Source organism: Glycine max, chromosome 7 (genome assembly GCF_000004515.6).
Source record: "Glycine max cultivar Williams 82 chromosome 7, Glycine_max_v4.0, whole genome shotgun sequence".
Taxonomy (NCBI): domain Eukaryota; kingdom Viridiplantae; phylum Streptophyta; class Magnoliopsida; order Fabales; family Fabaceae; genus Glycine; species Glycine max.
In genome coordinates, this window is record NC_038243.2 from 14,643,143 (window position 1) to 14,659,857 (window position 16,715).

Here is a 16,715-nt window from a genome sequence, read left to right on the forward strand (position 1 = left end):
AAGGTTGCATTTGCAGCAAGAACACAGAGCCCTACAAATTCTTCCCTTTGTAACACCCCTTTTTTTTAAATAAAAAAATTTAAAAATTAATAGAGTTTTTAAAAATTAAATAAATGAAAGAAAAAGATTTTTTTAATTAAAATAAGGGTTTCATAGTATTAGAAAATAAATACATTAAAATGATGATTTAGAAAATAAATGAATGTTTTAATTGGTTATTTACTTAATGAAAGAATAAAATAAAATTCTTTTTTATAAAATAAAGAAAAATAGAATAAATAATAAGCTTAGAGTACTAGGATAAACAAAGACATACTCAGTTTCTACAACTATCATACGTTTCTTACCTGCTCTCAAATCCGTTCTCCCTTCTTCTTATTCCAAAATCTTTTCTTTTCCTGCATACATCCAAACTTGTCTCCTTAAAACTACGATCATGGACTAATTAATCATTGGATCATCCTGAAATTTGTACACCACCTTCAGAACTCATTTTTGCACATTTTCATTGTTAAGATTTGCAAACGAATGCCTGTAGAGAGAGAAAAGCCCCTGACACAAAGATAATAAAATTGAGGCTTCAGTTCCTTCTTCTTCTCTCTAATGTTTGGAAATTCTAGCAGTGCAATCAAAGGAAAAGTTTGACGATTCTTAGGAAAATCACTGGAGATGTTGTTATCGCTGTCAGACTATACACGTTATCCCGCTTAGAGGTAAGAGATAAGTTTATTGCAATTGAGGTTAGAGTGAATATGTATAACGATCCTAATAGGATCAAATTAGGGTTAATTTTGGGATGTTTTATGCGTTTTAATTTTTCCTATAGAATGATAACTACAAATTGACTTTGTTTGACAAATCAATTGATGTCCTGATGTAAAATTAATATCAGAGATTGATTTTGTATTTTCTCTTTTTCGTGCTTTTTAGGGTTTTTTTTTATAGTTTGGAATTAATATTTTAATTGATATTGACAGAAGATTTATAATAGATTGTGTGGTGTATTCCTAGGAAAAAGATTTTTAATGACAACTCTACTATATAAATATTCAGGGGAAAAAGAAAATAAGTTAAAAAGAAAGAGAAGTGACACTGCCTAGAGCGGCAACAGGCTTATCCAGACCAATTTTTTCGAAGGACTTGGTTAGCTCACCCACCACATCTTCTCCAACCTACAAACCACCCAAACAGAATCAGTAAAAGAGTAACTGCCGATAAAATTTTACGTGAGAAATGCAGAGAAAATTGGTAGAAGGGGGATTCTACATTTGAAAAGAGTTCATATGATACATTTGTGAACTATAATAGGTTAGCATCGTAATTTCCAGTCTCAAAAATACAATGCAAAAGCAGTAGTGTTACGTGTGTATGCTGACAGGGACAGAATGAGATGACAATAAGAAAGAATGGCAAGGTAAGGCAAATAGAATTGAACATAACAAAATCAAGGTAATAAAAATTACCATATCCTCAATATTGAAACTCTTAGTCCACTTTATTAGATTTCCAGATGCAATTGATGTTTGCCTCACTGGAAACGAGAAGGTAAAACCCAGTTCCCTTTGTCTGCCAGGGGGAGGGTGTAACTCTTCAGGCTCAGAACTAACGAACTTTGCGAGCTTAGCTGCTTTAAAATCAACTAATTCCTGCAATCTCATAATTAATATATTTAAGAGAGCAGTTAGGCTCATTACTCATTACTCTAATAGATTTTCTCAAAACTGACTTACATGTGAAGAACCAGTCATCAAATGAGGAGGAATGGAAACTTTTTCAGACTAAAGTATAAACAATGGAACAAGGTAAAGAATGAGCCGGAGAGGGAAGAAACCTTCAAGAACTAAAATTCATATGACAAAAGTATTCATCTACTTCTTTTTCATCAATTAAAAAAACACAGAAAAATTAAGTCATTCTTCTCCCACAAGTGCTTAATTAAGGAGAAGTTTCTTCAAACAAGGCCTTACTTCACAGAGATAATATGAAAAACCAAGCAGAAACTCACTAAGGAATCATGTAGTATAACAAAAACATGAAAACCAGTTATGCGGAGTGAAATTAAAACAGAAAAAGCAAATTCTAAGGAAAAAGGTGATTGATTGAACAAACCCAGAAGGGAGATTATCAACATAAGTGATCAACATCTCGAGCTTGTTGTCACCTTCAGAAGCAAGGCCTACATGCATCTCAACGTTCATGGCATCAGCAACATGTCTCAGCTTCGCAATTGAGGTCCCACACTGCTCCTCAAACTCTTTCATAATAGCCACCACGCGACCCCACTTTCCGGAGCTTCTCATGTGGTGGCGCGCCACCAGCGCCACTGCAGCACACACCGCCGCAGCTGTGCAAATTGGATAATATCAAATTGGATACAAGACAGCCTCTTTTTGGCAGCGGTCAACTGTGCTGGAAATATGAAGAATAGAAAAGTATACCAACTTCCCTCCTTTGGTACCAATGAAAGAAAGATGAAAATTTTTAAATTTGTGTGGACCATACATAAACACTTACTCTGTTTTGTTTAAGCTTCAGATTGCCAACAAGAGCATGCATTGGTGAAGATAGTAAAAAAAGTTGTCTTTGGTGATGCTGAAAAAAAACCGTCCAACATCATTTAAAAATAAAGTCAAGTTAGAATATATAAGTGAGAAACAACCCTCACTCTTGAGCTAGGTTTTGAGGTTGAGTTATGGTTAAACTTCCCAACATTGTTGTTCACGGAGAAGATTCTAAGAGTTTCAAAACAAAAAGTGGCCACTTGAATTTAAAGCTGGATTTTTTGTCTAGTTTTCGGAATGTATTTTTACATTTTAGACATTAATTTGGGAACATAAGTGATTGTTAAGAGCAGCTTAATTGGTGGTCAACGTAGTTATGATTAAGAATTCCATTTTTCAGTTGTCTTTCAAAAAGCAAGGGCATTGACATTGAGGATAAGACACTAAACATGGAAGTAAATGTGCCAGAATAAGCATAATCCTCAACTTGAAACAGAAACGGCCATTGACAAATTAAAATAAGATATACATGTAGAATTTAGTCGTCAAACTTATTAACATGGCAATACATTGTTACATACTTACATGACCTGTATTTATTTATTTTTACATACAAATTAAATTCACTTTTGTCTCTTTACTGTTCCAGTACCATATTGAGAACAATCATAGGATATTTGGCAAGGAATGAAGTCACATGTTCATCAGTTGTATAATGAGTCACATGGTCAAACTGTTCTGTAAGAGTAAGACAACAGACATGCTTACCACAAATCTCTGTTGTTTCCCTTTTGCAAATGCTTAGTCTTAGCCTAAGAAGTTGGGTACGTAAGTATTATGATCATCATTATTACTGTAAGATATGCTTGTAAAGTTGTCTTTCATTTTGCTCCACCAAATGGAGGCACAAGACAGTTACCACTTACCACATTCGGGTTCATACACATTAAAAAAATATGCTAACTTTTTTGGTCTAGGCTGCAAGTATCCTCCACCGGAGACGATCTTGTTTGAGTTAGATCGAACCACTATGGGCAGCAAAGAAAAATATGCTAACTTTGATTGTCATTTTTGAAGTTATTTTTACTAAAACAAACATACAAGGAGTTCTGGAAGTGGTAACCACTATTCAAATAATTAGCTAGCTTTGCCAAGTTCAGATAGTATCTACTTCTACTTCGTACCCCATTGCCCAGAGGCTCTTCGCTATGCGAAGGTATGGGGGAGGGATGTTGTATAACCAAACAAAAATAGAATAAATAAAGCCAACTCTTCATCGATAAGTCGCAAAAGCTTTGAATTGAAATCATTCACCTTCGTCAATAAATTAATCCTGACTTATTCTCATTGAAAACACATGTTACATTGGGAAAACGAGACTACTCAAAAGTTTACATCTCTCCTAGTATTTAATGTGGGAGAGACAAACACTGTAACCAAAATAATGCACCAGTAATTGGCGGAGAAGCAGCAATGTTGCATTTGCAGCAAGAAGAACACAGCCCTAAAAATAACTTCACAGTGGACTTGGTCCACCTTCCTGGTTAAAAGCTCTCAAGGACTAGTAACTAAGACTTTTCTGCTTCAATTTGTTGATCTAGTAGGTATACAAAAAAATGAAACTAGTGTTACACTGATTTACCTTGGCGTTAAACCACATCTTCAGGACTCCTGCACTCCCAAATACTGGGAGTTAGAAGCTGCCAGGAGGGCTGCTCCAATTCCAGAGCCATCATTAGAATGTTCAATGCCAACTGTCTCATCTGCCTCATCACCCAACAACTCCTTTAGTGTACTCTCCAAGGAACTTCTGAATTTAGCGTAGTGTTCAAACAATCCTCCATCCAGTGCTACGACTGATTTCTGTTTCTTCCCGTCCTTTACTGTGTCTCTTCCTATTTTCTTGAGGATGCTAAAAATACCAGCAGCTGAAAGGCGGGCTCCCCGAGTAGCAACAATATCACAGAGTTCCACAACAATCTTCCTTGTTTTCAGGGATGTGTTATTGATCTGACAGAAAGGAAAACAGTGAGAAACTTTTTTCTTTTGGGGAGGAGAAATACCAACCAACCTATATTTATTAAGTGTCCTTAACAAAATGTGGATGAATTTGTTTTTAACGAAAGACCACAAACAATAAATTCACCAAAATTTCCTGACTTCTATATCTAATTCAAGGAAAACAATTAACATGATCTGAATGTGCGAACAAACAAGCATATTTATATTCAACAGGGTCAGAAGGCATCCATACCTCTAATATATCCTTCAATTTGTTTCCAACCACCTTCAGATCTGAAGATGTATCATGATGCATTGCAGACATGTCAGGTGTCCTATACATCCAATAAGATGTGAAAAACTCAAAAAGCTCCAATACAAATAAAATATATAGTAAAATAACATGAATGAAAATAGTGCCATACAAATGAAGAAGATGTGTACAACTCAAATTAGGGAAAAACAGGTGATACAGTATAAATATGACACCCCCCACCCCTCCCTTACAAGTTTGATAAGCATATAAGAAACTTGCCAAGTTGTTTGAATTTTTTACAGTGTGCTAAGGGCTCTTAGTACCCTATCCATTTTGGATTTGGCTCCTCTAAAATGAGGAGAGTGCCCTTTAGAGGGTAAAATGCAATAATAACCATTAATTAGGAAATCAAGGGTTGAGATTGTAATTAATTTTAGATTGTGTTATATATGTATTTGATTTTACCAGAATTTTCACCCTTGATTTCTAAATTAATGGTTATTATTGCACTTTATCCTCTAAAATGCACCTCCTCACTTTAGAGGAGCTAAATCCTTCAATTTTTGGCATTGCTTAACCATCCAAATTCCAAAAGAAGACTAATTAGGAGGCAATGAAAATGAGCTATCAGAACTGTTATGCTTGGTAAGATAAAAAATGAAGAAAAGAAAAGGAGAGGCTACCATGTTAATTTTACTCTTCACAAAAGTTTTCATTGGAATTTTGAACAAAAATATAAAAGAACAATTCAAATATAGAAATGCGTTCTCATGATTCACCAGTATTTGTTCAAAGATTATAGTCATTAAGAATATATGATTCACCAGTATTTTTCACCCAGATTTAAAACCCATAAAATCCACCCATCTCCATTTTCAATCTTTCTCTAGTTTGCACTTTTTCCTACCAGCCACCAAACATGTCTCAAAGTAGGTAATAATAACCCAATTTGGTACTGCAGCATTCTTGGGCTAAATAATTTCAAAATGAAACAAAAGAAGGATGAGCAAATGTCAGTGGAGAAATCTGAGATAGAAGAGGAAAAAAGTGGATTCCGCAGTCTTTTAAATTAAATAGATGATACAAAGATGGCACGTATGAAGAAGTCTGAACAGAGCATACATTTTAGCTTGCTCAAATTAATAATTCAACCAATTAATATGCAAACAAAAGTTTCTGAATCATTGTTGCCATGCTGTTAAGGTAAAAAAATACAAGAAATTTCTAAAATAAGGCCAGATGGCAAATAAACAAGTATAATCAGAGATAATGAGTGAATATGGATAAATTAAAATACCTAAGAACGAAAGGAATTCTCAATTTTGGAGGAACAGTATCTCCAAAGAAGTCAACTTCTTCCGCCATCTTCAACAAAACTCTCCTTACAATGTCACCTAAATACATACCAGAAACTATCTTCTCAAAAATCTGCAAAGAAGAGTTGAAGAGCATTATACATGCACATTAGTCATTTAAACCAATGATAGATAGATAATTATTACCTGTTCTCCAGGGTTTAAGCTCTCCGCATCTAGAGCTTGATCATATTCTGTTAGAGGAAGATGTGAGGAACAGAAATTACCCCACTCCATGTTAATAACCTATATAATCAATAAATAATCATTACCATCTCGTTAGCTGCCTCATGGAATCATTGTAAACACGGTTCTATCACACAAGAAAATAAGTGCCATATAACCTACTTACCATCTCTCCTGATTTTGGTAGAAGACCTTGCCATTTTGGAATTGCATGTGCACACTCTACATAAGCTGCATTTGTCCCTGTACCAAGAATCACTCCAGCAATGACATCCTGATTGCTGAATCTAGCTCTAGCCACAGTTCCAACTGTGTCATTAACCTACATCACATCACCAAGTTAGGTTTTGTCTCTAGTTTAAGGTCTTAACAAACCAAGAAATTTAAAAGAAAAAAAAATTGAAACTGCAAAACTCATTAATCCAAATTTTCTGCCATATACAAACTGAAAATTATTCTCAAAGCCAGACTTTAGGGGGAAAAGAAAACAAGTTATAAAGAAAGGAAAGTGGAACTGACTAGAGCTGCAACACGCATATCCAGACCAATTTTTTCTAAGGACTTGGTTAGTCCACCCACCACATCTTCTCCAACCTACAAACAACCGAAACAGAATCAATAAAAGAGTAACTGTCACAATACCCTGCTCAATTTAATAGTGGGAAACAAAGAGAAAACTGTTAGAAGGGGGATCTGAAAAGAGTTCATATGATATACATTTGTGTCTAGTGAACTATAAGAGGTTAGCATAGTAATATATGGACTCAAAAAGTATAATGCAATAAAAGTAGTGTATGCACTGAAAGAGACAGAATAGTCGTGCTTGCATGTATCTGGATTATGCATCACAATCATGATCAAAAGGAGATGAGAAAAAGACAGAATGGCAAGGCAAGGCAGATAGAATACTAAAAAAAAATAATCAAGGTAACAAGAATTACCGCATCCTCAATATTGAAACCTTTAGTCCACTTTATTAGAGTCCCAGATGCTATGGATGTTTGCTTCACTGGAAATGAGAATGTAAAACCCAGTTCCCTTTGTCTGCCAGGGGGAGGGTGTAACTCTTCAGGCTCAGAACTAACAAACTTTGCAAGTTTAGATGCTATAAAATCAAATAATTCCTGCAATCCCATAATCAATATATTTAATAGAGTAGTTAGGCTCATTACCCTGATAGATTTTGTCAAAAAAGACTTACTTGTGAAGAACCAGTCATCAAATGAGGAGGAATGGAAACTTCTTCAGACTCTATTTTGACAACACCTTTCTCCTTCCCACCTAAATGCACTCGAAGGGTTCGGAAGTTTGTGCCACCAAGGTCTAATGCATAAAAGAGTCCTTTCTCATCCCTATAAACAATGAAACAAAGTAAAGAATGAGCCAAGAAAGGAAGAAACATTCCAGAATTACAAATTCATATGACAAAAATATTTATCCACTTGCTTTTCATCAATGAAAAAACACAGAAAAATTCAAACTCCCTCTTTCAACATCTTGCTTTCAGATTACCCAGAATGCACCATAAAAAATCCAAAGCCTTATGTACGACTAAACTGTTATCATCTACTGGAACATCAACAACTGTATGCTTTTATCACCACAACTGATCAACAAAGAAATGTTGGAAGGCACAGGAAAAAAAAGTCACACATAGCCATCCAGTCAGGAATAATCACCAGCATCTAAATCATCATTCATTTATGCTATGTTTGGATAAACTTCTGAATAAGCACTTATAGGAGAAGAAGACAAAAAGATAAAGTGCATTGAGCTTCTTCCATGAGTTAAAATTAGCTTATATACAAGCTAATTTAAAGATACACTTCTCTATAAGCAATTACAGGAGAAGAAAATAAGAAGGAAAAGTGAAATAAACTACTCCCATAATATGTTTACGGGGAAATTTATCCTAACAGGACGATAAAAGCTCTCTAATTTAGCTTTTTCCAATAAGATAATTTGAAAACATGAAAGAAATTTAATTCATTTTACCACCTTCTTAACCTCCTACAAGTGCTTATCCAAACAAGGCTCTTACTTTCTTACTTCACAAGGCCATAAAATGAAAAAGCCAAACATAAAAAGCATGAAAAGCAGTTATGGAAGAGTGAAATTAAAACAAGTGGTTGGTACGAGTGGTACTAGACTCGACATTGCAAGAGTGGTAGATACTCTCTACCAAGACCAATAACAAGGTTAAAAAAAAACAGATTTTAAGAAAAAGGTGATGGATTAACGAACCCAGAAGGGAGATTATCAACATAAGTGATCAACATCTTGAGCTTACATCCACCTTCAGAAGCAAGACCAGCGTGCATCTCAACGTCCAGGGCATCAGCAACCTGTCTCAGCTTCGAAATTGGGGTCCAACACTGCTCCTCAAGCTCTTTCGCAATAGCCGTCGCGCGACCCCACTTTCCGGAGCTCCTCGTGCGGTGGCGCACCACCAGAGCCGCCGCGACACACGCCGCCGCCGCGCAAACCACCGCGGTTCCGACCGCCACTTTCCCCATTGATTCACGTGGGCGGAATCTAATCTTAATCTATCGGGGTGACAAGAGACAACCTTTTTTTTTTTTGCTTTTTGGAAAGTACCGAGATTCTATCTTTCTTACTCGTGCGCCATGGTCGGTATCAGAACATGTGGCTTATTACAATGAATGGACCCAGAAAATAAGGAGAGCCTACACAATAAGATTAATATATAAATAAATAAATAATGATACTCAATCAAACTCGTGCATAGAAAATGGAAAATACAATATAATGCCTAGATCTCAAATATAAGAAAAAGGAAAATAAAATCGCACTTCAATAAGAAAATTAATTAATTATATTTAATTATATTAATTTTAATTAAAAAATAATTTTTTTAACATATCATTCATTTAAATTTTATATCAAAGATAACAAAAAATCAATAAAATTATCACCTCAATTAAATCAATGATATTTTAAAATAATAATATTAAATAAAATAAAATTAATTATAATTTTCTTATATTTAATATCAAGAAAAATATTTTTTTTCTTATATTTGATACCAGATGGAGTACATATTAATTTTTTTTATTATCTGAAAATAGATCACGGTATCTCTTAAGTTAAGAGTTAGAGATTAATTTTTCTCATGATTTTCACCAATTTAATAGAATTTTGTAAGAGTTGGGAATTGAAATTCAAAGTTTATAATTAAATAGATGGTTGGTAAATCTCAAAATAGAAATAGTTAATCTCCAATAACATTTATTTAATGAGTAATTTTTTCCTATATATATCGTTTTTGCTAGATAAACTATACTACGTCTCATTAAAATACTGTCGAGTTATTATTAAATTTGATTGAAGTTTTCTAATTAAAAATGTAAGGTGAATTTACGTCAAAAGTATCAACTATCAAATAATTTGGGTAGACAACTTTTTTAGAATAAATAATATATATATATATATATATATATATATATATATATATATATATATATATTGATGTTTTTCATGTTGCTATTTAATTACAAATTATTCAGTATTAACTATATTAAAATATATAATTTACAAAAAAAAATATTTTTCTTAAAAATTATGTCAAAATTAACTTTCTTATATATAACAATATAAATTACACCATCAATACACGCCCTTTTCTTTTAGAAGTTCAGTACACGCCTATTAACTTCTTGTTCTTACAATATGTTTGGAATTAAGTCTTAAAATCATGCCTAGTATAAAATTCGTGTCAAATAACCCCATTTATATTTTACAATATGTTTGGACATGCATCTGACCATGTAATTGGTAACTTAGAAGCGATACCATATAGCTTCTACGTTATTTTTTAAACCTTAATATATAAAAAATTAGTGTAAAGATACATAATTTACAAGAACGTTGCTTCAAACAACATGGATTGAGATGGATGCGACACAAAAAGCAAAATTGCACTTAATCATTTTGGCTTTTATTCTTTTATTCATGCACGTACGTATTCAACAAAAATTAAATTTAATTAACTTCTGTTTTTTGTTGATATATTGACTACAGTATCTGTTCGGTGTTAGTTGCCGTATGTAAGCAAACATGTGTTGCATAGAGCTTCTGTATTTGGTATTGTGTATCATAGTTGTGAGGGCTCTTTTTATGGCACTTCAATGATCCAAGTTTATTTGTGCTGTGGGGAACACGTAGGATGCAACAATGTTATGATCATCAATTAGAGTTGGGTTTAATAAAAGAAATTAATCTCTCATTATATAGTAAAGTTTGAATATAGGTTAAGAGAGATACCCACATAAAAGAAGATACTACTAATGATATGATTCACTTGAAAAGATGAACAAAGGAGTTAGGTAACATAATTATTCATGCTATGATACACAATTTATTGTACTATACCATCTGTCTTCACAAACGATTGACCACCAATGAATGCGTTGAGGGTTCATATCTTTTCTATTAATATGACTTTTTGGTTGGTTTGCTAATGACTTTTAAGCATTGAGACTGTTAACATTTGAGATGCTCAAGGTTGTTTTACCTCAGTAACCTCTTTTTTCTTTAAAAAAAAAAAAAATACCAATGGATGCGTTTGCTTAGATTTTGCAAATATTTGACCACCAATTAATGGATTTTTGTTTAGAAAGGATTTTGCTCATTTCTAGGCTTCAACTAGGAAAAAGTGGAAGTTGACCGTTCTTGTGGGCCCAACTTCACATCTACAACTTCAGTCATTGTTTGTAATAATAAAAAGAAACTTTTATTTTTTAAGTGGTTAACGATATACTTCCTCTTTCTCTGTATATTATATATTATTGTAAGTTTTAATTATCTAATTCATTAAAATTAAAAATAATAAATTTATGTTAAATTTATAATTTTTTAAATTATTCTTATCATTAATATTTTGTTTTTAATTATTTATTAACATTTTTTCTTTTAATAAAAAGTATTTTTAATTTAAAAATAATTAATACAAAAAATAATATAATTGAATTTTTTTTAAAAAAAATATGATTTCAATCTTATAAATAAAGAAAGAATAAGTAATAGTATTAAATTTTTAAATTTCATAAACCTAAATTAAATTAAGTACGGAGTATATAACTATTTATTATTTACTTACTTTAAAGGCAGGGTTATTGTAAAAGAATTTCATCTGAATTTTTGTTATGCGTAATTTCATCTGAATTTGTATGTGTGAAGTGAAAGATTTGAAAAGAAAAACACGAATGTGATGCTTTACTAGTTTGAAAAAGTAGAGCAGACAAATTGTGTTCAAATATGTACTACTTTTTCCCCCTTTTTCATTATATAACTTTTTTAATTTCAAATAGAACAATGCTTAAAGTCAAAAGATTATTTTCGTGAAGCTCATGAGAATTTTTAAAAAATAAACAAAAACAGGTGGGTCTCGAATTGTGAGTAATTTATATATTTTAAATGAGCAGTTGAGCAATTGTATTCGGTCCTTGGTGAACGGGATTCTAATCAATCAAAATATCACAGCATTGTTTAAATTTTAAAAAATAAAACTATAATTTAATTGAATTGCATCGTCGGTTGCTCCATTTTCACATTTTATACAAAAACATGTATAATATGATAAGTATAAAAAAAAATCACATAATACAGTGATAATGACTATGACACGAGTGACCAAGTGAACGGTACCTGTTTCTAGTTTGCCATCAATTTTAAATAATTTTTATCGTCCATATCGATTTTCTAAATTGTTTTCTCCGACCAAATTATTTGTCAAAGGTAAATTTCTTTGAAATAGGAACTCATTCCCAAACATCTACCAAAAAATGGTTGGTAGTAGTGAATTTAATTTTTTTTTTAAAAGTGAAGTCTTAGATTTAAATTTATGAACGAATAAAATTTGAATAAAAACACGATAGATCAAGGATTTAATAATTGAGAGGCGAAATATTAAACTTCAATTTTTTTTCTAGTCAGCTAGCATTAAATTAATACTAAATGTATTCATAATTATGTGTTTTTCAAATCCATATAAGAACATATATTAGAGAATATATTTATATAGAAGATAAATTAAACATTTTTTAAAAGACCTAAAATTACAAAGGGCAATCATCAATTTCACATGTCACCCAAGAATCCTAATAAATTCATAGTAAAAATTGGTATCTATGTTAAACATGTTTTTCAAAAATAAATCTTATTATGTCCAAAAAAATATACTAAATTAGAATAAATTATGTCGCTCACTAAATTATCTTTTAAAATAATAGTAGCCAACAACATTGAATTTACTTTCAAATAGTTTAGAAATAGAAGTAGGAAAATATTGTGTCATAACAAAGACTTCAACTTTATGATAGACCTTACATGATATATAATATGCTTTCATAGGTTTACATAGCACATATTTATGGACTCTTGCACTTGAGATAAAAAAAACACATTGAAACCTTCCAAACATTAATAAGAACAAAGATGAAAGAATAAAAATAAATACAATATACATAAAGTGATAATTGAAAGATAGAACATTTATTGATGTTTTTCAAAATTTAACTTATCAATTTCTTATATAATGTTTGTAAGTTTTAAAGGTTAATAAATAATCTTTAATTCTCAAAACAATATAAAAAGAATGTTGATATAGTTATTTGATTATAAAAAATTATTTATAAATTTTAAAATAACAATAACATATTAACTATTAGAAATAAAAATATATGATACTCAAATATTTTATCTAGAATAAGAAAAAAATACAATTATCTCTAAAAATAAATACTACAAAAAAAGAATAAATATTCAATTAAAAAGTAGAAAATATTTATAAGACTTAAATGACTTTTTTATGTTGTAAATAAATAATATTATCCATATAATTAAACATCTATTATTTATATAATTAAACCACTAATAAAATAATTATTATATACATATATATATATATATATAATGAAAAAAATTCAAGGGGGTCAAGGCCCCATACATATATATATTTGTCTGCCCTTTATTGAGAAAGAAGATTTCATTAAAGATAAACAACCAAATTTTTTAATATAGATTAATCAAGAATAAAATTAATGAAAAATCTACATTAATATCATATGATCCATGACCAAAAGTACTCAAACATCTTTGTCTATGAAGTTTTGTCCAAAATGGTTTGATCTTTCATATTATTTTATTGCCCGTAATGATCCAAACTATGCTTAAAGTCTCAAAACAAAACATCTTTTATGTATTGAAATTCCGAATTTGCAACTGTTGTCCTCACTTGACCAATATCAATTGAATGCAGAATGCATAATAGCAGCCAATCAGTCCTGTTTAACGAATAAAGATTTCATTTTCTTATATTTCCTTTTAGTATGATATTGTAAATTTGTAATTGTAATTTTAGATCAAATAGATACAATAAAACATATTCAAAATAACTTATACAAAATCTGAGTATAAGTCTATAACACATGATACATAGTTATATATATTTTATCCTTCTATTGCACAGGTTCTAGAAATCATAAAATATCTCAGTTCTAGATGTCCAATAAAATGTGGGTTCATATGCTATTATTGTACATGGGCCACCTCATGCTTCGATATAAAAAAAATACTACGTAACACATAATGAGGCCTTGTAGGTTATGGTTGGGCTTTTACATCAACTAATTAGGTCAAGTTAGGTTGTGATTTGAAGTGACATCAGGGATAAAGGTCCACCGGAATTCGGTGCTTTTAGTTAATCTATATTTTGTCACAGTCAGTTGCTTCCGAAAATTACTTCTCGTGACAACACAATATATTTTAGATTAATCTTTTTGAAATGTAAAAGGTGTCACTAATTCGGCAAAAACACCCAAAAGGGTCACTTTTACATTTTATTTATCAAATAGGAGTTGTTTTGTAATTATTTACTTGGGGGGTCTGTCTTTTTATTACAAAGCGCCCCCAGGAAGGCGCTTCCATGGAGCACGCGATACGTGGCACAGCGCGGCGCGAGACAGCAGCAGGGTAGCGCCCCTGATGCGGGCACGTCTGGTAGCGCCCTGCCGCTGAGCGCGACTGGTAGTGCCCAGCGCGTGGGCGCGACTGGTAGTGCCCCTGACGCGGACACGACTCAGGCGTCTATGTATTTTTTAAATATATTTTAATAAATTAAGCTGATTAACGATTAAATAATTTAAAAAAATATTTGACATGTACATAATAAATAAATAGTTATCACTTAAGGTTTATAGAATACTTATGTCAACATTTAAAATTGATCACAAAAATTAAAATTGTTGATTTTTTAAAAGTAAAAAATAAAATATCTCCATTAAAAAATAATGGGACTAAAAGTACAAATATAAGAGAATAGAGGAACAAAAATTGTATTTTAACAAAATTAAACATTTAAATTAAAAAAAAATACACGCCCCCCTTCCCAGTTCCATTGAGTCTGGGAGAAAATGTATTTTTTTAGTGGATCTAAATCTAATTTCTTTTTTTTTTTAATGTTAAGAGATGTTTAAACTCAACCAAGGTACTGAATCAATCTTTTACTTATCAATTCAATGAGTCATCTATTATATGTTATAAAGTTCCAAAAGATCATAACTTTTTTTTTTTTGAAGAAACAAAAGATCATAACCTGGAAATTTCATATTTTATAAAGTTATAAAATTCATATTATACGATAGGAAACTTAATTAAATGACAATTTAATTGAGTTTCGTCGTAAATTAGAAAACTTAATTAAATGACAAATATTTTTTTAAATTATTTAATCGTTAATCAGCTTAATTTATTAAAATATATTTAAAAAATACATAGGCGCCTGGGTCGTGCCCGCGTCAGGGGCACTACCAGTCGCGCCCAGCGGCAGGGCGCTACCAGACGCGCCCGCGTCAGGGGCGCTACCCTGCTGCTGCCTCGTGCGCCGCGCTGTGCCACGTGTCGCGTGTTCCATGGAAGCGCCTTCCTGGGGGGCGCTTTGTAATAAAAAAACAGACCCCTCAGGTAAATAATTGCAAAACAGCCCCTATTTGATAAATAAAATGTAAAAGTGACCCTTTTTGGTGTTTTTGCCCACTAATTCAAAATGTAAAATTTTCAAAAAGAAAAAAAGGTACATAAAGTAATTTTATAGGTGCAGGAAGCAATGTTAAATCGCATATCATTAGGTTAATGATAGAACAATTGGATCACTAACTACGATCTAATCTTTATTAAAAAGTTTAAAATTTTATACTCTGCTTTATAAAAAAAAAACTCAAAATCATATCGCAAATTGCATAATTTCACTCTAAAATTGATTAAATTTATTATTATTATTATTATTATTATTATTATTATTATTATTATTATTATTATTATTATTATTATATGTTTTGACTATATTTTTGTCTTGATATGTTATGATTGAAATAAAAGAACAAAATAAAAGACAAAATAAACTGGACTTTATGTGTTTTGATTAACTTAATATATATGCAGGGTTGTGTCTAGAATTTTTTAGGCCTTGACAAATTTTATATTTGAAAATTTGTTAATTAAAATTTAATAATTAAATAATATAAGCATCTCATTTAATAATAATTCATTTAACTAATATCTTTGTAATATAGTTTATCTCAAGTTAATTTTGCAAAAATAATTTTTATTTTCTTTTGAGAATGACAACAATTATTAGTATTATTAATAATATTATGTAAATATTACATGCATGTAAAAAAATTTTAATATAAATTGACTATATTTGGATCCTAATTTTTGTCTCATTTTGTCTTTTTTTTAGAACTCACATGTATATGTTAAGTGCAAACAATTGAGGAAAGAAGCTGATAAAGATGCAAGAGCACCAAAAGAGAAAAGAAGATGAGAATTATGAGTATTTTCCACTAAAGACGACCATGCTCATCTAGCACAGCTTGTGTTGAACCTGCAAGTCATGCTGATCCAAAGCCCCAAATACTCATAGAAGGTCATGTTCACCCAACATGGCGCTGGCCTCCACACGCCGGCAGTTTAATTTCAGTAGTATATATAAATAGTGTAGAGACAATTTTTGGGTTATGATTTATTTTATTTTACAAACAGCTAGAGCTTTTGAAAAGAGAATTGTAGGTATTTCTAATACACTATTATATCCTGTTTGGCTATTCTATGATTATGATTGATTAAATCTCTCATATTCGGATTGTAATATAGCTATATCCATATACTCTAATTCATATCTATTCTAATATTATGTGTTGGTAAAGTGGTTACTAAAACTCATAAAAGACTCAAGGATTTTAGGCAGCAACACAGTCAACCCAGTCTCCTTTATCCTTTTGTGTGATAGTAACTATTAAGGTATTCCCTCTGGACCAGCTTTGTCTTTCAGAATTGTATGGTAAACGGATCAAAGTATTTTATCTCGTGTCAGCATATTTTAGTGGAGTCGGATTC

The 16,715-nt window shown here is 31.4% G+C and overlaps 2 protein-coding genes across 2 annotated transcripts; both read right to left on the reverse strand.

The window, feature by feature from the left end:
- Positions 1-985: 985 nt before the first annotated feature.
- Positions 986-2,467, reverse strand: LOC102670025 (hexokinase-2-like). The gene is made up of 2 exons (XM_014777961.3): positions 1,464-2,467; positions 986-1,172 (listed from the first exon to the last, which is right to left on the reverse strand). Exons 1-2 carry the CDS (start codon positions 1,689-1,691, stop codon positions 1,071-1,073), a joined length of 330 nt encoding a protein of 109 aa, XP_014633447.1. The 5' UTR covers positions 1,692-2,467; the 3' UTR covers positions 986-1,070.
- Positions 2,468-3,824: 1,357 nt separating this feature from the next.
- On the reverse strand, positions 3,825-8,973 carry LOC100786385 (hexokinase-1). Its single transcript, XM_003528952.4, has 9 exons — positions 8,544-8,973; positions 7,501-7,651; positions 7,241-7,423; positions 6,819-6,893; positions 6,466-6,621; positions 6,261-6,359; positions 6,056-6,186; positions 4,756-4,837; positions 3,825-4,511 (listed from the first exon to the last, which is right to left on the reverse strand). The coding sequence occupies exons 1-9, from the start codon at positions 8,813-8,815 to the stop codon at positions 4,164-4,166; spliced, it is 1,497 nt and encodes a 498-aa protein (XP_003529000.1). The 5' UTR covers positions 8,816-8,973; the 3' UTR covers positions 3,825-4,163.
- Positions 8,974-16,715: the final 7,742 nt, after the last annotated feature.

Excerpts from the sequence above, each read along its gene's own strand:
- LOC102670025 (XM_014777961.3), bottom strand. The coding sequence starts at position 1,691 with ATGAGCCTAACTGCTCTCTTAAATATATTAATTATGAGATTGCAGGAA. Across the intron at positions 1,173-1,463 it reads GTTTCAATATTGAGGATATG|GTTGGAGAAGATGTGGTGGG; the intron begins GTAATTTTTATT and ends GGTGGTTTGTAG.
- LOC100786385 (XM_003528952.4), bottom strand. The coding sequence starts at position 8,815 with ATGGGGAAAGTGGCGGTCGGAACCGCGGTGGTTTGCGCGGCGGCGGCG. Across the intron at positions 6,894-7,240 it reads GTTTCAATATTGAGGATGCG|GTTGGAGAAGATGTGGTGGG; the intron begins GTAATTCTTGTT and ends GGTTGTTTGTAG. Across the intron at positions 6,187-6,260 it reads GCTTAAACCCTGGAGAACAG|ATTTTTGAGAAGATAGTTTC; the intron begins GTAATAATTATC and ends TCTTCTTTGCAG.